A 22,052-nucleotide genomic window follows, 5' to 3' on the forward strand; every position below is an offset into this window, starting at 1 on the left:
CTGGGAGCCATAACCCATCTCAAGCTATCATGGAGCACAACTATCACCAGGATTTTGTAAAAAAAAGGCAAACCAAAGACCTGGTTGAGATGTTAAGTGTTCTGATAGGCAAAATATGGCTACAGAATCATAGATTCGTTTAGGTTGGAAAAGACCTCTGAGTTCATTGAGTCCAATCGTTAACCTAGCACTGCCAAGTCCACCACTAAACCATGTCTGTAAGCACATCTACATGTCTTTTAAATACCTCCAGAGGCGGTGACTCAACCACCTCCCTGGGCAGCCTGTTCCAGTGCTTGACAACCCTTTCAATGAAGAAATTTTCTCTAATATCCAATCTAAACCTCCTCTGGCACAACTTGAGGCCGTTTCCTCTCGTCCTGGCACTTCTGGCTTGGGAGAAGGGACGGAGCCCCACCTCGCTACAACGTCCTCTGGAGGCGAAGGGCGTGCGCCGCGAGCCGTGCTGAAGGCTGCCAGGCCGAGGCGCAGGGCTACGGGCTCAAGGGGAAGACCTGGCAGCAACCGCTACGGAGCCGGGCCACCCGGCGGGGCGCCCTCACTCGTTCCCTCCCCGCCGCCCGTGCGGACAGGGCGGCGGGAACCCCCGCCCCGGGACCGGAGCTCGGCGGACCAACGGAGCGAAGGAGAAACCCGCCAAGCCCCGCGAGCTACAGCAGTCATGAAGAACGGCCGCTCCCCCGACACCGCCTGAGGGGAGCCCGCCGCCCTCACCGGCCCGCGGCTGCCTGAGCCCCGCCCCGCTCCGCCCCGCTGCTGACGGCGGCCGGCAAGACCCAAGCTTGCGCCGGGGTTCCCGCCGCCGCCGCCGCGCCGGGCAGTCGTTCCCTGGCCTTCCGTCCCGCCGCCGCCCGGCCATGGAGCTGTGGCAGGTACCGCTGCTCTTCTCGCGCCTGCCCATGTTCCCCTTCTTCGACCTGGCGCACTATGTGGCCTCCGTCATGGCGCTGAAGGAGCAGCGGGGTGAGCGGCGACGGTTGGCGGGGTGGGACGGAGCCCCCTCCCCTTCTTCCCCTCTTCCCCCACTGTCGCCCTCCCGCCTTTCCCCGTCGCTCCTGCGTCCTTCATGCCGTGCTCCCCACCGTCCCCCCGTGGCCGGGCTAGGCCGGGCCAGGCCAGAGGCGGGGGCCTGGCAGCCCCCGTCCGCCCCGTCCGCGTCCCGGCTGGGCGGGGGCGGCCGCCGCGCAAGATGGCGGGGGGCGGCTGAGAGGATCTGGGGCGGTGGGAGCGGGGCTGGGCCGGGGGCGGCTGGCGGTGCCCGGGGTGACCGGCACTCGCCCGGGATTTGCCGCTGGGTCTCTGCGAGAGTGGCGGGTGTCTCACCCGGGGTGGGGTGTTAGAGCACCGCTGGCGTCTTTTGCCCCGAGGCCCGTCAGCCTGTGAAATGCTCGAGGGTGTTTGGGGTTTTTTTCCACAAATTTTGGTGTTTTTTTTTTTAATGACGGGGAGTGGCTAAACCTCAGTGTCTGTGCATACTCCTGCAAAATCCCAAGTGTTTTGTTTGGTGCGGCGAGAGGTTTGTCAGCGCTCCTCGTGGCCCCAGAAGTGAGAGCCCTGTGAGCAAAACTTCCTGCTTCTACACCAAAGTGTTGCACAGAGCTGTGGCCAGGTGCTGTTGGGTGCTCCGCTGGCAGCGGGATGCTTCTACCTGCTCTGCCCGCCCAGGTGTTGTTCTTGCATTGAAATCCAGACGTCCTATGTTAGTCCATAAGCGTGCATGTAAGATTGCAGTCTTCGTTGGTCTGCCTGTCAATAAAAAATGTCTAACTGGCAGTGAAACCACATGGGAAGTGGCAAACTGAACTTTTCTTGCTTTCTCAGAACTAGAGGCACTGGTGAAATCAGCCAGGAGTTTTGCTGAAAACCTTTTTGCAGTTTAAGATTTTGGAAGTCCCAAGAATAAAAGGGCTGACCCCGCTGAAGTTAGCTTTATGCATGCAGAGAAAGAACGCAGATCACAGGCCGATCTGTGAGGTGACAGGAGAACTGTCTCATAGGTTTATATCCTTCACAGTCCCTGGATGTGCAGGAAGCTGTTAAGACAATTTTGTCTTCTAGGACACAGCTTAGGACTCTAATGGGCAGGTTGTGTGCTACTGACTTTTTACTTTGTACCCATAGATTGTAAGAATAAGTTAGGAAAGCTTCTCACTCCCAGTAACAGGATTCTGTATTTGTGCACGTAATGGCACTTCAATCCCTTCATGCTCTTTTCTAGAAAATCTTTTGCACTATGGTTGTTAACCCCAAGCCTAGTTTTCAGGTGTCACAAATGTAGAGATTAGCCTTGTTTTAATGTTTACAAGAACTACTTGTGGAGTGGCTTTGAACAGCTACAGTTACTGTGCATCCCAGATGGTTACTGTGTAGGAAACTGGACTGGCTTTCAGGATTGCAGTGCAGGTTTGGGAGCTTCTGCTTGCTTCAGATTTTTAAGGTTTTGCACTGTTTGTTTAGTGAGAACTTGTTCTTCAGTCCCTTCCTAAATGTGCCAAGGTGAATTTTTACTTCCTGCTGAGTAAGTGCCCTTAGCAGACTGTGAAGACTGATACAAAATGCTTATGTATGCTAGCATCTTCACCAAATTGCTGCTGAAATTGTTTCTGGGTGCTGACTTGTGGCATTGTGTAATATAGCTGTTCCATTCAAAAAGGGACTTTCTGTCTAAAGATATTTGATGTTATCATGCACTACCTTTAAACTTCCCTCTGGAATGGACGTACTTGAAGACTAGGGTGAGAGGAATATCTCCTCTTTGCTAGCATCAGCATAGTTTTAGTGGGACAGGACTTCTGGACAATAAAAGAAGTGCTGTCAGCAGTCTGGTCAGATCCATGCCGATAATTTTTTTTTTTTTTCTTCTCAGCTTAATATCTGGAAAGTTAAGAACTCTTGACTGTTCTCTAACGCTTTGAATTAATAACTGTAATTCAGGTGGCTGCATGCTGGTCTGTTTCTCACTTGCAAGCAGTTTGAACTGAATATTAAATCATAACTGAAATAGTGATTATGAAATATTCAGGATAGATATTATCATTGATTAATATTCTTTAGTTATTATTATATATTATTTTTGGAAACTTAAAACACTAGCTATATTTCATGGGTGGATAACTGGGTAGCCTTAAGTGGCTGGTGATATAAGAAGTATGTGGTCAAGTCAGAGCCATGTTTGTTTTATCCCAGATTACTGTCTTATTAAAATACCAACACCCCTTCTCCCCTTAGAATCAGATTCAGTGTGGGTATTTGTGTTATGGATGGCCGCACACTAACTGGGACTTTTCCCATCCTTCTAGCTAGATTTTCTTGCTCACTTGTGAGTGCTGGCAAGCTACAGCAGCCACAACAGACATGTTGTTTTCCACATGTTTTAAACTAAGAGTTTGTGGTTAGTGTGTTTGGGATTGCTTTGGACTTGCTCATTTGTAACTCCAGTCATTTGTAGAACTGGCAATTTTATTTTTTGGGGATGGTGGGACAGCAAAAGGTATTGAGGATGTGTCATATTTGGAAGGAATGTGTTGGTTTTGTTCTTGCAAATTTTCTATGACACGATTCTGGTGATTTGAAGAGAACTAATTTTTTTGGCATAGTTTTGCTAAATTAAATCCGACTCTGTAAATCCTTTAGCTCAATTGATGTTGTTATATATAGTTGCACAGGGGTGCTAGAAAAACTGCAGATCCTTCTGGTTTGCTCTTTAGATGTATATGTGGTATGTATTCCTGATTGCCTATTTGGAACATGTTGAAAAGTTTAAAGCAGATCTTATCCTACTGACAGAAGTGGTTTGAAACCTTATCTTTACTTTCTAAAGTGTACCATTTGCAGAACTGGTGGCCTTCTGGCAGATCATATTTTGCATGTTTGTATGATGCCTCACTAGCTTTACAGGATGCGTCAGAGGACAAATATAAATGACCACTTGTTTAAAAATATATGACCCATTTAAAAGTGAGTTTGTTTTCTGAAAGGTGACATCCCGGTCATAATTTAGGTAGCAACACTAAGATGAGCTTTAAATTGGTATCAGCATATTTTGCCTCATTGCCTTCTACGCTGGATATATTCCTTGTTAGAAAACAGGTATGAATTGTTAAATACCGGTGTGTGAGCCAAGAAAATTCTAATGTTGACCAACAGATAAATCTTGAAGTCCAGTAGAGTTTCCAGTCTCTTATCATTTTACACATAATAGCTTAATGAAGAAATTTACATGCTTTGTCGTGGAGCTTGCTCAAAGAGGACAATCTGGTAATAAGAATGGTAATTCATGTATGTGTCCTGAAAACTGGAAACCACCTGCTGCTGGTCATGGGGGAAAGGAAGAGTGGAGAAGCGGTCGCAGAAAGGCAGGAGAAGAGATTCAAAAAGAGAATCAAAAAGCTAACTAGTTTTTAGACAATTCCAACAGTTCATTGAATTACATTTTTTAAAAGTATTTTTTGATCTGGCCTTTAGTATAGGAAATGAAAATATTTTCACGAAGTATGTAGGAGAGAAGGCAAGTTGAACTAGAAATTATGACATGTACAGTAGAAATCCATTTAAATTTTTCAAACCACATAAATAAGAATCTTCCACTTTTTCCTTAAAACTTAAAACAGCTAGTTGTTACTAGCTGTGTTTCATTAATTGCAGTCAACGTCCATGTGCGTGAAAAATAAAATACAGTGTGTTAAATTCAAAGACACAGCACCTCAATGGTTTCCTTTTGTTACATTAGTAATCTGACCGAACACCTGGTGAAGTGAAGAAGCAGCTGAGTTTCAGTTAACTAGCTCTCGGTCATGCTGCATTTTATGGGGAGGGAGGAGGTAGTTCGATATTCTGATGAAGGCCACCAGTAAGGTGTTCAGATGATTACTTCTTTATAATGCAAGGTGAGAAGCTTCACGCTAATGAAGGAGAGGTTCACACCCACCTGACAATGGATGTCTGAAGTGTAAGGTTTTATTTGTTTTGTTTTGTTTTGTTTTAAAACCTGGTCTGGAAGTTGACAGTTCTTGGATGTAGAACCTCCTGTCATGATCTGCTTGATGGTCTTGTTCCAAGACCAGATTACTGTGAGGACTCCATCCTGTATTACATCTGTCCAGCAGTTAAAGCTTGTGCATAACGCAACAGCTGATCTATTAGCGGTACTCCCCAGTTCCAGCTCGTGTTCCCTTGTGATTGTGGTTTATGCTGGCTACTTCTGTTAGCTAGGCTTTCTCATTGTCATGTAAAGTTTGGGATGTTTCTTCTCTATATGGTTGCTTTGTGCTATAGTGCGACAGCGGCATTTAGTGGAGTTACTTAACAGAGAGAGTACTGCTGAAGGTGGGGGTAGGATGTTGTCTTGTTGCAAGAAAAGGAATTCAGTCCTTTCATGCTGAAGTAGGCATATAGTAGTACTTCTGATGCAGCTGTGTCATCAAACAAGAGAATAATTACAGGTGAGAAGGAAGCTACTGTAGTTCTTTTAGACCAATGAGTGTCTACTTGATAGAATTTTGCGTTTTTTCTGAATGCAATGGCTGTCAACAGTTTTAGATTTTTTTTTTTTTAATTGAGGAAACATCAAAGTAGTAAGCACAACCCATTAATACTTTGCAAGTGGCTTACCCTTTTCAAATATTTTGGTGAAAACAGGTCCACATTCAGTTACATGGGACATGGATGTAATGGCCCACTTCATATTTTTACTTTTGGTGTTAAGTAACATTAGCAGGCTTTAGAACTTTCTCCTGTTAATTTTATGTGCATGAACATAATTGATAGCTACTTTGGAGAAGTGGTAATATGCGATAACAAAGCTGAGCACCAGGTACTGCAGCATGGAAGATAAATTTTGCAATAGTTAAAAAAAAAAAGAGAGAAGTTGTTTTATATTTAATTATTCAGTAATACTTAGGAATGTTCATTTTTATAAATTGGCTGTTACACAGGAATTTAGATAGCACTGCAATAGGTGACAGCTGCGCAAGCACTAAAACCGGAACAATCTTGTTAATACTTTTGTATGAAGGGAATTGTACTGAGTGCTGTATTCTCTTTGATATATTTGAGTTTCTCGTCTTGGGTAAGAAACTTCTTTTCCCACAGAACTGCCTGAAAAACCAAAAGCTTCTTCTATGAATTGGGAACATATGTCAAATTTCATTTTGGGGCAGACACTAGGTTTCATCTCTGCTTTTGTGAACTTCAGCCTTTGGCCTATGGAAAATGAAACTAGTTCAGAGAAATGGAGCTCTGTACCTGTGTAAAGGGGAAGCTTTGTCAACATTGGACTTTTGAAGTGGAAGGAAATAGTCAAAACAACTACTTGAGGGTATTTCTGGCTTTAAGAAAGCTTCCCCCTGAAACTGGTTAAGGCTTCCCATTACCTCCAACATAATCTATCAGTATTGAATACTCTTTTGGCATAGTTCAATTGCAGTTTAAAAGGGATAATTAATTTTAAAGATAACAGAGAAAACCAAACGGAACCTTTTAATAACAAGGGGAACTTACATTTATTATCATGGCATTAGGTAACCTTTTTTTCTCTGTTCAGGATTGCAAGTGAAACTACCTAATAATTGGTTTCGATACTGCTTTCATTTTTGTCAGCAAACACAGCAGGGCTTTTTAAGGAAAACGGAAAACAGTGACTTTGAATTCATGAACACTCAAAAGTAGAAATATCATTTGTAGAATAACCCCCCAAAAGTTACCAATACCAATCCTGTCTAGGTCAGCAAAGCCACTTATGTATTTTTAATACAAATTTGAAAGCATCTGTATATCTATGCCAGGTTATTAACAATGAGACCTCTCAGCCATGCTCTGAAAGATTTTTCTTCTTGGTAGCCAAAGAATTGTAATAAACCAACCCACAAAAGATGTTCAGAGAACACAATGTCAGTCTTCCACTTTTTTTTTAGATAGCATATGCTTAAGTCAGTGTATTCTGAAGTTTGTATTTCTGAAGACTTTTCCTGTGAAAACCTACAGATTTCTGCAGGATTTTTCATTACCTAAAGGAACAATGTTGGAGTGAATTATTTTAAAAATACTGACTTTTAAAATATGAGGTGATTCTCAAATGTTTATTTCTGTGTCTTTTCCCTTTGTTTCAGGAGCTGTGGAAGTGTCAGTCCGCAGTCCAGTGGCCTGCTGGTTTAGTGCTATGCTGTATTGCTTTGGTGGTTCAGTTTTGTCTTCATTGATGCTTGCAGAACCTCCAGTAGCATTTCTGGCAAAGGGCACAAATATTCTACTGGCATCTTCAGTCTGGTAAGCAACCACAATTGAGTTAGATGAGTAGTATTGGTTCTGAGGAAGCTATACTTTGTAAACTGATACTATACCGTACTGTACTAAACCACCATTCCCTATAAATAAGAAGCTTAACTTAAAAATGTTATGGGTTTGGGTGCTCTCTCTTCATCCAGAAAGTCACTGCAGCAAAACAGCTGTTATGATCCTGTTCTAAAGTAATAAAATGCTTATAAGAGAACAGTTCTTATGGACTGTTTATAATGAAATGCTCAGTCACTAGACTAGACTTGCCTTATATTTTTATAGTGGTCCTGGTCAAACAGCTGAAAACATTACTTTGGGATAAAGTAGACTTCTGTTACTGCTTTTCTGGATATATGTAAGTCATGAATGCAGTCTAGTTTTTCAGCAGTAGCCCTTGAAGACCAGAACCTGGCTGATGTAAAAATTTTGAACTTTAACTGGGACACAGATCGTCTTTCCTCTATAGTTTCTGCTTCCTGACATACTTTTTTTCTATGTTTTGCCCTTTCCCAAATGGATGGGCATTTTCATGAAAGACAGTAGTAAGCTGAATGGAAAGTCAGGTATATGAACTAGGCAGCAGTTTGGCCTGTTTTGGAATTTTAAAAAAGCACTGGAGTTATTTTTGTATAAATGTGGCCTTGCAGTGGAGTTCGTTTATTCCGAAACGTGGTCTTTGAAGAAACCCTGGAATTTAACAAAATTTGAGAGCAGCAGTGGTTTTTTGAATTTAAAATTCTCAATTCCTATCTTAGAAGCGTGCTATCTGCTTGAAATCCTTTAGTATCTGTTCCTTGTAGCCCCTTAGGTTTTATAATTGCAAATTCATTAAAATGAAAGTATGTGTTTCTATCTGCCTGTGTATGTCTATATATTAGTCTTCTAGTCTTCATGCTGCAATGGAGGATGTCAGATTTCATTTAGGCATATCAGTGAAATGAATAATGTGCAATAAATAGTGTGGCATTAACAAAGCTTATAGAATCTGCTTATTGTTCATATAGGTCTGATGCAGGCAACGTGACTGTTTTAACAAATGACATGAGTTACGAGTACATGATTTCTGTTGGACTTAACATGGTCAAATGTGTTTTACTGTGCACAAATAAAATTAGGTTTTAATGAGGAGCTATGTATGATATGAAACCTTTTAAGCTTCTAGTTTTACAAAGTTCTCTCATCATGAGTATAATCACTTTAATTCTTGGTCCCAAATCATGTGAAGCGGAATTCCCCAAGCCGCACATAGAAGGGGTTGTGCTATGCTTAAGAAATGCTGCTGAATAGTCTGTAGGACAGCGACATCTACTGTTAGCAAGTGTGCTAGCAGAAATTACGGGAAAAAATGCCGTGGTGGGACTGCCATGTGGGTTCAATACAGTTACCTGTGCCTCAGGGTCCTAAACCCACATTCTGCAATTGCAGATTAATTCTGGTTAGCGTTGTCTGTTGGGTACATGGCTTAAATGGCTATTTGCAGTAGCCATTAAAATACATGCTCTCTATACATCTTTGACTTCCTATCAGCTGAAGCTTGGCTGCATGCAAAGGCAATTGACTTTACAATAGGAGGAAAAAGGGAGAATATGAGTAGTTCAAAAGTAAAGCTAAAACTGAACACCAGAGCAGTAGTTAGCTATTAGTGTAAATTCCAACAACTTTCTTGTATGTGAGAAATAGGCTATTGTGTGCTTCACTTTGGGAGGTCTTGAAGAGAAGAAACTTTAGAAGTGTGCAGTGGCAAGGTACTATATCCACTGCAGAAAAAGAAAATATATAACTAGGAGAAGACTTCAGCTAAACTTTGCCTTTTTGGGGAGGAAACTTCCTGGCATTCTGCTGTAAAGGATAAGCATTTTTTTTTCCTAAAAAACAAACACAACACCAACAAAACACAAAAAAACCCCAAACAAACAAAATCTACCCCAAGCCCTGTGCTGTCCTGATTTCTCATGTCAAACCATGAAGCATATAACTCTTGCTGGTTGTGGTGTTTGCTAGTAGTTCTAATGAAGTAAACTAGATATGAGAAGTACATCTATGCATTGCACCCTGAGTAAACAGGAGAAGGATACAGCCTAGGATATTCTTGGTAGACAAGATTGAGCTCAGAAGCCTAAACCAAAAGGAAAGTATCTTTTTATTTAGAAAATTTAAAACTACCTTCCCATCTTTTAAAGGCTTTCTCTGCTTCTACTTAACTGTTACTCTCATTCCTGTGCATAAATAATCTAGATAGCTAATCTTGATTTTTATTTTTTATTTTTCTTGAGACCTTGAAGGTCTCTGTAAGAACAGAATTTTGTTAGAATCATAGAACTGTAGAACTGTTTAGATTGGAAAGAACTTTGAGATCATCAACTCCAACTGTTAACATAGAACTGCCAAGTCCACCACTAAACTATGTCCCTAAGCACCATGTACATGCATCTTCTCAATACCTCCAGGGATGATGACTCAACCACTTCCCTGGGCAGCCTGTTCCAGTGCTTGACAACCCTCTGGGTGAAGAAATTTTTCCTGCTATCCGAACTAAATCTCCCTAGTGCAACTTGAGGGCACTTCCTCTCGTCCTGCTGCTTGTTATTTGGGAGAAGAGGCCAAAACCCACTTCACTATGACTTCCTTTCAGGTAGTTGTACAGGGCGATAAGGTCTGTCCTCAGCCTTCTCTTCTCCAGACTAAACAATCTCTGTTCCCTCAGCTGTTCCTCATAAGACTTGTTCTCCACATCCTTCACCAGCTTCATTGCCCTTCTCTGGACACGCTGCAGCACCTCGATGTCCTTCTTGTACTGAGGGGCCTGAAACTGAACACAGGATTCAACACTGTGGCCTCACTAGTGCTGAGTACAGGGGCACGATCACTGCCCTGCTCCTGCTGCCCACACTATTCCTGATACAAGCCAGGATGCTGTTGGCCTTCTTGGCCACCTGGGCACACTGCTGGCTCATGTTCAGGCGGCTGTCAAACAGCACCCCCAGGTCCTTTGCCACCAGGCAGCTCTCCAGCCACTCTTCCCCAAGCCTGTAGTGTTTCATGGGGTTGTTGTGATCCAAGTGCAGGACCTGGCACTTGGCCTTGTTGAACCTCATACTTGGCCTTGGCCCACCAATCCAGCTTGTCCAGATCCCCCTGCAGAGCCTTCCTACCCTCGAGCAGATCAACAGTCCCACCCAACTTGGTGTCGTCTGCAAATTTCCTGAGGGTGCACTCGATCCCCTCGTTCAGATCATTGATAAAGATATTAAAAAGAACTGGCCCTTGAGAACACCACTTATGACCAGCCACTAAGTGGATTTAACTCCATTCCACCCTTTGGGCCCAACCATCCAGCCAGTTTTTTACCCATCAAAGAGTACGCCCATCCAAGCCATGAGCAGCCAGTTTCTCCAGGAGAATGCTGTAGAAAACAGTGTCAAAGGCTGTACTGAAGTATAGGTAGGCAAAATTCACATCCTTTACCTCAACCACTGAGTGGGTCACCTTGTCATAGCAGCAGATCAGGTTAGGCAAACAGGACCTGCCTTTCCTAAACCCACGCGGACTGGGCCTGATCACCTGGTTGTCCTGAACATGCCATGTGGTAGCACACAAGATGAGCTGCTCCATGACCTTCCATAGTGCTGAGGTCAGGCTGACTGGCCTGTAGTTCCCTGGATCCTTCTTCCGGCCCTTCTTGTAGATGGGCATTACATTTACAAACCTCCAGTCAACTGGGAGCTCCCCAGTTAGCCAAGACTGCTGATCAATGATGGAAAGTGGCTTGGTGAGCACTTCCACCAGCTCCCTCAGTACCCTTGGGTGGATCTGATCTGGCCCCATGGATCTGTGTCTGTCTAGATGCTGTAGCAGGTTGCTAACCATTTCCCTTTAGATTATGGGGGCTTCCTTCTGCTCCCTGTCTTCCAGCTCAGGGACCTGGGTACCCCAAGAACAACTGGTCTCACTACTGAAGACTGAGGCAAAGAAGGCATTAAGTAGCTCAGCCTTTTCTCATCTTTTGTCACTATGTTTCCCATGGCATGCAAGAAAGGATGGAAATTCCCCTTAGCCCTCCTTTTGTTGCTAATATATTTATAGAAACATTGTTATTGTTTTATATGGCAGTAGCCAGATGGAATTCTAGCTGGGCTTTGGCCCCTCTAATTTTCTCCTTGCATAACCTCACAACAATGTTGTAGTCCTCCTGAGTTGCCAGCCCTTTCTTCCAAAGGTCATAACCTCTCCTCTTTTTCATGAGTTCCAGCCAAAGCTCTCTGTTCAGCCAAGCCAGCCGTCTTCCCCTCTGGCTTGTCTTTTGACACATGGGGACAGCCTGGTCCTGTGCCTTTAAGAGTTCCTTCTTGAAGAACATCAAGCCTTCCTGGAATCCTTTGCCCTTTAGGGCTGCCTCCCAAGGGACTCTGTCAACCAGCTTCTTGAACAGGCCAAAGTCTGCTCTCCAAAGTCCAAGGCAGCAGTTCCGCTGCCCCCCTCCTTATTTCTCCAAGAATAAAAAACTCTACTATTTTGTGATCGCTATGCCCAAGGCAGCCTCCAACCATCACATCACACATGAGTCCTATCTCTGTTAATAAAAAACAGGTCCAGTGGTGTACCTCCCCTAGCTGGCTCACTCACCAGCTGTGTCAGGCAGTTATCTTCCACACACTCTAGGAACCTCCTAGACTGTTTCCTCTCTACTGTATTGTATTTCCAGCAGACACCTGGTAAGCTGAAGTGCCCCACGAGGACAAGGGTTAGCGATTGTGAGGATTCTCCCAGCTGCTGCTTGGCCAGTCTGTAACAACAGACACCTACTGTGACATCTGCTTGTTGGCCTTCCCCCTGATTCTTACCCATAAACAATCAACTCTCATCACAATCGTCAAGCTCTAGACAGTCAAAACACTCCCTACAGGGCTACACCACCTCCTCTGCTTCCTTTCCCATCCCTTCTGAAGAGTTTATAGCCATCCATTGCAGCCCTCCAGTTGTGCGCGTCATCGCACCATGTTTCCGTGGTGGTAACTATATCATTGTTTTCCTGCTGCGCAACAGCTTCCAGCTCCTCTGTTTGTTGCCCGTGCTGCGTGCATTGGTGTAGCTGCACTTCAGTTGGGCTATAGATCCCACCACCTTTTTGCGGGGAGGAAACCCTAATGCCTATGTGACCATTTTCAGGCACTTTCATGGTTTCTGACACATCCGTAACCCTTCCATCTTTGCTGCTGCATGGCTTTCCATCCCCTACCTCCTCTCTCCTCTGAGATGGCAGACTAAGGGACCTTGCTAGCACCCCATCCATCAAACATTGTTGTGCCACGCCCGGGCTTATCTCTTGTGAGCCTGGTTTTATCCCTTCCCCCGTCAAATCTAGTTCAAAGCTCTTTCAATGAGCCCTGCTAACTTCTGTGCAAAGATCCTTTTCCCCCTTGTGAGGCAGGTGTACCCTGTCTGTCGCCAGCAGGCCTGGTGTTGTATGAACTGACCAATGATCAAAAAAACAAAATTCTGCTGGTGACATCATGCTTGGAGCTAAGTATTTTCCTGCTGGGTCTTCTTTCTTCCCTCATCATTCCTTCCAACTGGCAAGATAGAGGAGAATGCTGTTTTTCCTTTTGATCCCTTAACTAATCATTCCAAGGCCCTGAAGTCTCTCTTGATTGCCCTCGGACTTCTTCTTGCAACTTCATCACTGCCGATCTGAAAAATCATTAATGGATAGTAACCTGAGCACCATACCAGGGTAGAAAATTTCCCCATCACAGGAAATGATTGACGTTTATTTATGAAAGTTGTTTATGTTTGAAGAGGTAAAATAAAACACCACAGAATCTAATCTTGTAAATTTTTCTGTCATGTTAGGATTTCATTGTTAGCCATCTTTAACTTTACTTTGTTTTAAAAGCAAGTTGATAAAAGATATTAAATTTTGAGTATTGTGCTTTCAACGCTTTGAAAAAAGAAATATGCTTGTAATAGGCAAGCTGGAAAAGCTAGAATTGATGGTTACTAAGATGTGAAATGTGTTTGAAAATAGGTGTGCATTTCATCTGGCATGGCACTAACTACTGGAGGCATTCTTGGGGAATTTATATACCCCCATGTACCTATCAGTATGAAAGCACGGTGTCAGCATGTAATTTACCACCTTGTTGTAATCCTGTAAAAAACCCAACCAAACAAAAAATAAACCACAAAAAAACAAACCACACAAAGTTGGTCAGACACTAATTTAATAATTTGAATTATAAAAACATGATGAGCAGTGGATGCTGTCTATCTTGACTTCAGTAAGGCATTTGACACTGTCTCCCATAGCATCCTCACAGGCAAACTAAGGATGTGTGGGTTGGATGAGTGGACAGTGAGGTGGATTCAGAACTGGCCCAACAACAGAACTCAGAGGGTCGTGATCAATGGAGCAGAGTCTAGATGGAGGCCTCTCACTAATAGTGTCCCCAGGAGTCTGTGTATTGTTCCAATATGCCTACTGCACAAGACAGTGAGTTATCAGTAATATATCATGCGTTGCTAGTCATATACCAAAAACATCTTTAAAGTCTGTTAAAAAGTGGATTCCTTAGCAAAAACTTTTGAATGCTGCTAATGTGGTTTCTCATGATTTTCAGGTATCTTGTGTTTTACTGCCCACAAGACATATTCTATCGGTGCTTTGCCTTTCTGCCTCTTCGGCTTCTGGTTGCAGGAATGAAAGAAGTTACTAGGACTTGGAAGATAACAGCTGGCATTGCACATGCAGACAGCCACTTCAAAGATGCCTGGCTTGTCATGGTAGCTGTGGGCTGGGCCAGAGGTAACATGCATAACATCTTGTTCTGATGGATTGTGATGTTTTGGAGTGGTATTTAAATGGCTAGCCCTTCAGCATAACTGTAGCACCATTCCTTGCTGTGCTGGATGTGATAGTCCTAATACAGTCTGCTATCCCCTCAAGGGGAAAGCCTGTGCAGCAGTTTTTCTGCTTGGATTAAGGGTGACATTGAATGACATTGAAGGAAGCTCATCTTATCCCTTCAGAAGGTCTTGTGAGGACTTGTAGGATGGGCAGTTGATGGCAATAAAGAAGTAGATCTTCTATGTGGCTTCAGTGCTATTACTAAACTTTCCAATAGCATATTTCCTCAGAGCTGTTTTCCTTGTAGGTGGCTGAAGAACAGAACTTGTTTTCTTAGCTTTTTTGGCTGTCACCATTAGCTGATTTTAAACACAGGAATGAACCTTCTTGCCTGCCTACTCTTTGGAGTAAGACTGTGGAAGCCACCTTCCTAGCAGCTGTGTTTGTAGTCACGTTAGAACCACTTCAGGATGTATTGCAGCTCTTGTTTCTATTTGCTCTGGGACATAACGTGTTAATGTTATGATATAACATATTTTTTTATCAGATTATAATTCAGATCAGCCTCATTGGCCAGAGTGTCATAACATCTCCTTATGTCTTGTATTCTTTTAATGTGAAAAATACATATCCACTTTTCTCGCAGAGGGTCCTTGTAGTTTATATAGAGACACTCTCTGTACTTACATGATGACATGAAGAATGGAATGATAGAAGCTTTTTTGAACATTTACTTTGGCAGTTCAGGCATTTGTTCGTAGTGATGAGTGCATCAGGTCAGATGCTATCACATAAAGGTAAACCTGAGGTTCTTGCTAAGTAGCTAAAACTTTGAGGTTTCATGTTGGTTGCTCAAGTCATCCATGTATAAAAGATTGGATTAGTCTCTTTAAGTCTGAGCTTTGGGTGCCACATTTGGCACCTGGTGTAACAAGCTTTGCTGGGAGCAATAATAGGTTGTGTAGTAGCGGTAGCAGTCAGTGGAGGCTTATCATAAATCTTTTCATTTCAGGAGCTGGCGGTGGCCTAATTTCCAACTTTGAGCAGCTGGTAAGAGGAGTGTGGAAACCTGAAACCAATGAACTACTGAAGATGTCATAGTAAGCTTTGAGAAAAGGCTGCAACATGTTAACTGTTGTTTTGCTAACTCCTTGTGTTGACACTCGCTTTTAGGGTTCAGATAAAAAAAAAAAGCAGTAGGACATGTTTGTACTCAATGTTTTGGTGTGTATCTTGTGAAAGATGGGTTGATGACCTTTGGTAATTTTAGCAGATGTTTTAATCATTTTAGCTTCACAGCACAAGAACACCAAATGGGAAGATGAGTCAACAAAAATTATTTGGCAGAAAGCAGTATTGAGTCAGTGGGAAGTTGCTGGAAAGCAGTATTGACTCAATTTGTCTTACAGGGACCTGGTCTTTTATCCAAAATGAAAGGACAGTTGTACCAGAAGTATGTGAGTGAAGTCTGCATTTTCGGCGCATGTTCTGAGCATCACTAAGATGGCTTCCTTTGAGTGTTGTCACTCTTACTTTCTCTGTCAATGTTTTTTCCTCCATAGATTTTTGAGAAGGTGCAAACTGGTTATTCAATATAGCAAAAATGGACTGCAAGATAGGAAATGTTACTTCTCTTGCAGATGCAAAGAATGGGAATATTACATGGCTCCTGGTGTAGTCTGTACAGTAAAATGAGAATTGAGACAGGCTAGAAAGCAACAAGCTATTATTCTAAGTCAAGATAAGATCACTGTGGTAATTTCCTAAAATTTGTTTGATCTTTCCCATGTTACTCTCAGGTCTTTAGAAATATTTTTTTTAAAAAAGTTATCTTGCTTTTCTGCAGCCACTCTTAGCAACAGAGTAACAGAAGAGAAATTTGTAGCCTTTCCTTTGGCAATATTTCAACTTTTTATGGCTTATGTTAGTTGTTGGCTTTTTCTGAAATTCCAAGTATTTAGAATTTCTTTCCCTCTGTCACTGGTGGAGTGGCAGTCTTGAAAGCAAACTGCCAGAAGGAGGAGGTCACTAAATAATAGCACTGTACCTAAATAACACTGTATGTACAAGTGTAACAGTAGAGCAGTACTTACTGACTATAACAGTACTTGCATATATTCTCCTTCTCCGTGGTGGATGTGGCTCAGAGTAACTCAGAAAGGTCTTTTAAAATTGTTTAATACAAAAAGCTTAAGAATACTAAATAGAAGTAAGTCACAAAGTTAAACAGATAAAACATTCTGCAAATGGATGAGATGCCTGTATACACAGAGTTGTATTTCTGGTCTTCCTGAGCAGACAGTTGATGCAGTAAATATCTGCATTACTGAAGAGACAGTGAAGACTATGTCTACACTAGATGCTCTGTGATAACAGGAGTGTCACCTGTACATGTCACATGTAGATACAGATTAAGAAATGCACATAATTTTTCTGCCAGTATATTAGTGCTCTCTCCTCAGACAACTTCAGATAACTGACCAAAGCTCTCCTGTTTCCTCACTGCATACCTAGCAAGGGATTTACCACCACAAAGAAGATAGCTAGAAGATTTAAATCTTTGTACATCTCAAGTCAACACAGTTATCTTGGCAAAACCTAGACCTGCTGGAGTGTCACAGTGGACCAAGACTTTGACTATGTTGTTCTTCAACACCTTAAGCAACTCCTTGGAGTAACCAACACCTGGAGTATAGGAGAAGAACCTGTTTTTAAGTCTAGTCCAAGTAGTGCAAACTTTGTGATTTAACTCTTCAGTAAGATATATTGGGAGAGGAAGAAGGGGAGCAAGTTGACATATAGAGTTTGAATAGAGGCATTGATTTGAGGAGGACTTGTCAAGTATGAATTTGCCTGGTGAAAGTCTTAGTTTAATTATGGCTAGTTTTTGGACCTGGACACTGTTACCACAAGTTTTCATTAGTAATATTCAGAAAAAATGCTTTTGCACGCTGGGAACATTTATTGCTTTCCAGGCCATGGCAACTTTTACTGGAGAGTAGAGAAGAGAAATTAACATTGTTTGTTTGATTTCCAGCCCTGTGAAGGTAACTTTGATAGGAGCAGTTCTTTTCACTCTGCAACATAGCCAGTATTTGCCAATAGCAAGACACAACCTTGTGTTTTTATACACCATCTTTCTCGTCATTTCCAAGGTAAGAATAAGAAAGTGTTGCAAGTAACTGAATAACAGAAAATATTTTATTTCATTATTTCAGAGCGAAAAACATGCCTTTAAACATTGTACCACAAGTTAGAATGCATGCTTCTGGATGGGAAGGCCAGTTCCTACTGAAGTCTTGAACCTGTGTTTAGTCTTCTGTACAGGAGCAGAACAGAAGACCTATTCTTAGAGCAGTGGAACAGGCTGCCCAGGGAGGTTGTGGAGTCTCCTTCCCTGGAGACATTCAAAACCCACCTGGATGCGTTCCTGCGCCCCCTGCTCTGGGTGTACCTGCTCAAGCAGTGGGGTTGGACAAGACGATCTCCAGAGGTCCCTTCCAACCCTTACCATTCTGTGATTCTGTGTAATGCTGTTCAATGTATGGGGAAAAAACCAAAACAAGAAAAAATCAGGACTTTTGCCAACCACCAGTTGATATGCCAGGCTTGTATGTCTGTAATCTCAAACAAAGCTTATGCTTGTAGAAAGAAACTCTCCTGTTCTCTGCCTTTTCCTGGCTGCTTAATGCCTTCCTTGTACCTGTGCAGACATCTGTGGGTTTGCAAAACAAACCAACAAGGTTCTCATCTAGCTTGAAGTGTTCAGAACATAAGTGTTTAGGTGGGAAGAGAAAGTGTATCAAACCCACTTTCAAGTAGCTGTAACTACATTTATAGCAAAATAGATACTACTTCTCTAGTGAATCCTTTAATCCCTCCAGTCCTGTTTGGTTCCAGGATGATCCCGGTCTTCAGTATTATTAGCTAATAACAAAGTGTAGTGTCTGTTAGCCGAAGTCTGCAATTTTAAGAGCTTCAGAGCTAGTCTTGACTAGAGACTGTTTTAAAGTGGTGGTTGCCAGTCTCCTTTCTGTGAAGTACCTGACAAGTTTAATTCTAGAGAAGTTCCTTTAAAGAATCACGACTTCAAGATGATGCTCTTGATTCTCCACCTAAACCAATAAATGCATTGTTCAGCTGAGGATGCTGTGAATGGGGAAGGAAAGGAGTGTTATTTTGGAAGTGAGAAATTACAGCTGTCTTCAGAAGCTGTCTGTCAGGCTGCACTGAAGTGAATAAGTTCTTAAACTGATGGTCATACTGACAATCAGGTACTTGAGCATCCACTTTAATAAACCAACAGTTGTGGATCTAGCATAGTTCTGTAGTAGTGTCTTGTTTTAGAAACTTCTCATGTTTCTGAAAACTGTAGAAACTGTTGCAATATAAACTTGTCCAGTACCTGGATCTACAAAATATTTTTTTCTATCCTGATTCCAAGTGACATATTCTAAGGAATTTCCACCTAAATCTCTCAGTTTTATGGAATAAGCATGGCTGTCTGGAATTCTAACTAAAGTCTGGCTGTGCATACATATTTAGGTTCTTGCACATCACAGTCTTTCAATTTAAATGGAAGTAGCCACTCTGCTTACAGTTTTTCAGTTTGAACAAGGTACAAAACTTACACATAAAAGTTGCTCTTTGCCTTATTTGTATGACACTAAATGTGGTTTACTCTTAGGATGATTTTAGTAAACTTACATAGAAAGTTTTTTTGTGCACATTATCCGTGTATAGCTGTGTGAAGAGTGTAGGTCAGAATGAAAAGCATTCTTTGATCAATTCAAGCTAAAATGAACATATTTCTGTTCTTGGTGGCATGGCCTCATGCTCAGATAGAAAGTTAGAAATGCCATACATCCATTCAGCTTTGAACTTGTTTTCAATCGCTTTGAAGCCATTAAAACTTTTATTGTAGCTTGATCTTGTTCTTCATAGGTAACAATGATGCTGACAAGATCTGCAACTTCTCCATTTGCTCCCTTTGAGGCTGCATTAGGCCATCTGTTCTTTGGCTTGCAAAAGACACCATCCAAACTGAGGAGTGAAGGTGCTGCATCTTCCAATGGCTCTTCAGTCTGTGACCGGTCTTCTGAACAGCACCGTGATGGTGTTAAGAAAAGACAGGCAAAGAAAACAGAATAAGTGGCTTAAAATCCTTGGTGGACACAACCTTTGAAAGTGTTTGTATTTCAGATTAGGCTGGGTGAGAAATTTGTTTAAAGAAATGCATGTGAGGAGAGAACAGGGCTGTATTCTACTGTGTTGTCGTTCACCTTCGGAATGTGTTTTGTAAGCTACCGTTCAGATGTATAAATGCACATGTTGGATTTGTAACTTAAAAAATGCAAATTTTTATAGTGGTTATAAGTTTACTAAATTTTGTATTTATGATAACTTTAAATTCTTATATACTAAAAACATAGTTTCAAAATGTGACAATCAGCTTTGTTACTTTTTCTGGTGTATCACTTGTTTTACCTCTTCCCACCCTCCTTACCCTCCAATTCTTATGCTTCATTTGAAAAGCATGGATTTGCACTGCCAAGTGTTTGCAGCAGCATATCCCAGAACCGACATTTATCATCTGAGTAAGGCTTAACTACGTTGCGATGTAAAACCACAAAAATGTACCAAACTAATGCCTTTAACTAGAAAAATGACTGAATTACTGTTGTAATTAACATTGTACCAGTCTAGATTTTCTTCATTTACTTAAGTAAATATTTTCCATATTTTTCTGTTTTTTGAAATAAGAGTGAGCTATCTGGCACTTTTTAAAATCTTAACAGTAAGCATGTAGAAACATTTCACTATATTTGTTGTTGCCTGACTTTGACACTTTATTTGTAAGTATTTGACATATAGCTGTTTTTCATGTTACTTACATGATTTACATGTGGTTTTTAGCTACCTTTGAGTTTGAGTGAGACGAGACATCTCCACCTGCACTTTTATCCAAGCATATGCATTTTTTTCTTTCCAAAGCCAAACTTCCTTCTGAAAAAGAATACTGGACAATACATTTACCTTGTTTCTCATGAGTTCAATCCTGTTATACCTGCTGTTAAAAAATACCAGTACTAGTTTGTAGCAACTACCTCTGGTGCTATTGTGGAAAAAGTCTGGTGTCACCAGCAGAATTTTGTTTTTTTGATCATTGGTCAGTTCATACAACACCAGGCCTGCTGGCGACAGACAGGGTACACCTGCCTCACAAGGGGGAAAAGGATCTTTGCACAGAAGTTAGCAGGGCTCATTGAAAGAGCTTTGAACTAGATTTGACGGGGGAAGGGATAAAACCAGGCTCACAAGAGATAAGCCCGGGCGTGGCACAACAATGTTTGATGGATGGGGTGCTAGCAAGGTCCCTTAGTCTGCCATCTCAGAGGAGAGAGGAGGTAGGGGATGGAAAGCCATGCAGCAGCAAAGATGGAAGGGTTACGGATGTGTCAGAAACCATGAAAGTGCCTGAAAATAGGCATTAGGGTTTCCTCCCCGCAAAAAGGTGGTGGGATCTATAGCCCAACTGAAGTGCAGCTACACCAATGCACGCAGCACGGGCAACAAACAGAGGAGCTGGAAGCTGTTGCGCAGCAGGAAAACAATGATATAGTTACCACCACGGAAACATGGTGCGATGACGCGCACAACTGGAGGGCTGCAATGGATGGCTATAAACTCTTCAGAAGGGATGGGAAAGGAAGCAGAGGAGGTGGTGTAGCCCTGTAGGGAGTGTTTTGACTGTCTAGAGCTTGACGATTGTGATGAGAGTTGATTGTTTATGGGTAAGAATCAGGGGGAAGGCCAACAAGGTAGAGGCAGCCCTGTTTGAAAAGACAAATGTTCTAGTTCTAGGTACATATCTAAATTTAGAAAAGTGTCATGTGAGCTGTGCTTAGTGAAAAGCAAAAAGGTACCTGAGAAATTTCTTGTGCCTGTCTAGTTACATTTCCATGGTAGTGACCAAAACAATTGAACTCCTCGGTTTGTGATCCAAGTTTACCGCAAACATCCCGTACCTTAGAAGCTAAAATGAGTATTTTCTTCAACAGAGGGAAAAAAGAAAAGAACGAAAGGACCCTCAAAATTGGACAAAATAGCAATCATATTCCTAACATTTTACACTGAAACACAGTGTGCAGTTATAAATGCTTGGAGTATTCATTTGCAGGGTGTCTCAGTTTTTTGTAGCTTGGAATCATGGATGTATGGATAAACTTGAAGCTGCCAGCTAACTAGTTAATGGTCAACTAGTTATTCAGCAACACCAGCAAAATTTGTATGTCCACAGCTTTTGAAAATTCTGGATGTTTTTTGAAAAGGTATAATTGTGTATATTAGATCAGAAGAACCCTACAGAATTGGATTGTGGTATGGAACTATGTTGCACAACTGTGAAATACTGCTAATAACTGGCTACTCTTAGCCCAAATAAATGTGAAAATATGCTTAGACTAATTCTTTATCAGGTTTACAACTTGAAGGAAGATTCATGGGTTTGTATTAATTTTGAATTTAAAGATGGCAATATTAAAAAAAAAAATGTTGTTTTTCGTGACCGAACACCTTAAGAGAAATACACATCACACTAAAAATATAAATTGTTGTGAGTCAGAACATAAGTTATGCTGAAAGAAATCCCACTGTAAGCACCATGAGAACAAACCATCATGTTTAAAGATCTCACAGGCTTCTGAAGGATGGGTGCTCAGAAGAATTTCATACTGAATAGTTACATGCAAGTGTTCTGAGAACTGTTTTTTTATAATACAAAAAACTAACCAGTTGCACAGATTTAACCTGAATTCCATAGGAGATTTTAATACAGTCTGTCCAGGATGCCTTAAATAAACAATTACTTTTTAGCTTTCATGCAGATAGTTCTGTGTCTCTGCTAAACTTCTCT

General features: G+C 41.9%; 1 protein-coding gene across 2 annotated transcripts; it reads left to right on the top strand.

Moving 5' to 3' along the window:
- The first annotated feature begins 453 nt into the window (after positions 1-453).
- Positions 454-21,705, top strand: TMEM38B (transmembrane protein 38B). 2 transcript variants are annotated; one of them, XM_075079972.1, is made up of 6 exons: positions 454-893; positions 7,128-7,284; positions 13,911-14,095; positions 15,150-15,237; positions 17,175-17,292; positions 19,082-21,705. In XM_075079972.1, the coding sequence occupies exons 2-6, from the start codon at positions 7,178-7,180 to the stop codon at positions 19,286-19,288; spliced, it is 705 nt and encodes a 234-aa protein (XP_074936073.1). In that variant the 5' UTR covers positions 454-893; positions 7,128-7,177; the 3' UTR covers positions 19,289-21,705. The 2 variants fall into 2 exon arrangements, with proteins under 2 accessions (XP_074936073.1, XP_074936072.1); XM_075079971.1 differs by having other exon boundaries at positions 621-984.
- The last annotated feature ends 347 nt before the right edge of the window (positions 21,706-22,052 follow it).

The sequence above is a fragment of the Phalacrocorax aristotelis genome, chromosome Z (genome assembly GCF_949628215.1).
Source record: "Phalacrocorax aristotelis chromosome Z, bGulAri2.1, whole genome shotgun sequence".
In the NCBI taxonomy this organism is placed as follows: Eukaryota; Metazoa; Chordata; class Aves; order Suliformes; family Phalacrocoracidae; genus Phalacrocorax; species Phalacrocorax aristotelis.

Coding starts and splice junctions, on each gene's coding strand:
- TMEM38B (XM_075079971.1), top strand. CDS start 879: ATGGAGCTGTGGCAGGTACCGCTGCTCTTCTCGCGCCTGCCCATGTTC. Junction 7,285..13,910: donor CTACTGGCATCTTCAGTCTG/GTAAGCAACCAC, acceptor CATGATTTTCAG/GTATCTTGTGTTTTACTGCC. Junction 15,238..17,174: donor GAACTACTGAAGATGTCATA/GTAAGCTTTGAG, acceptor TTTGATTTCCAG/CCCTGTGAAGGTAACTTTGA.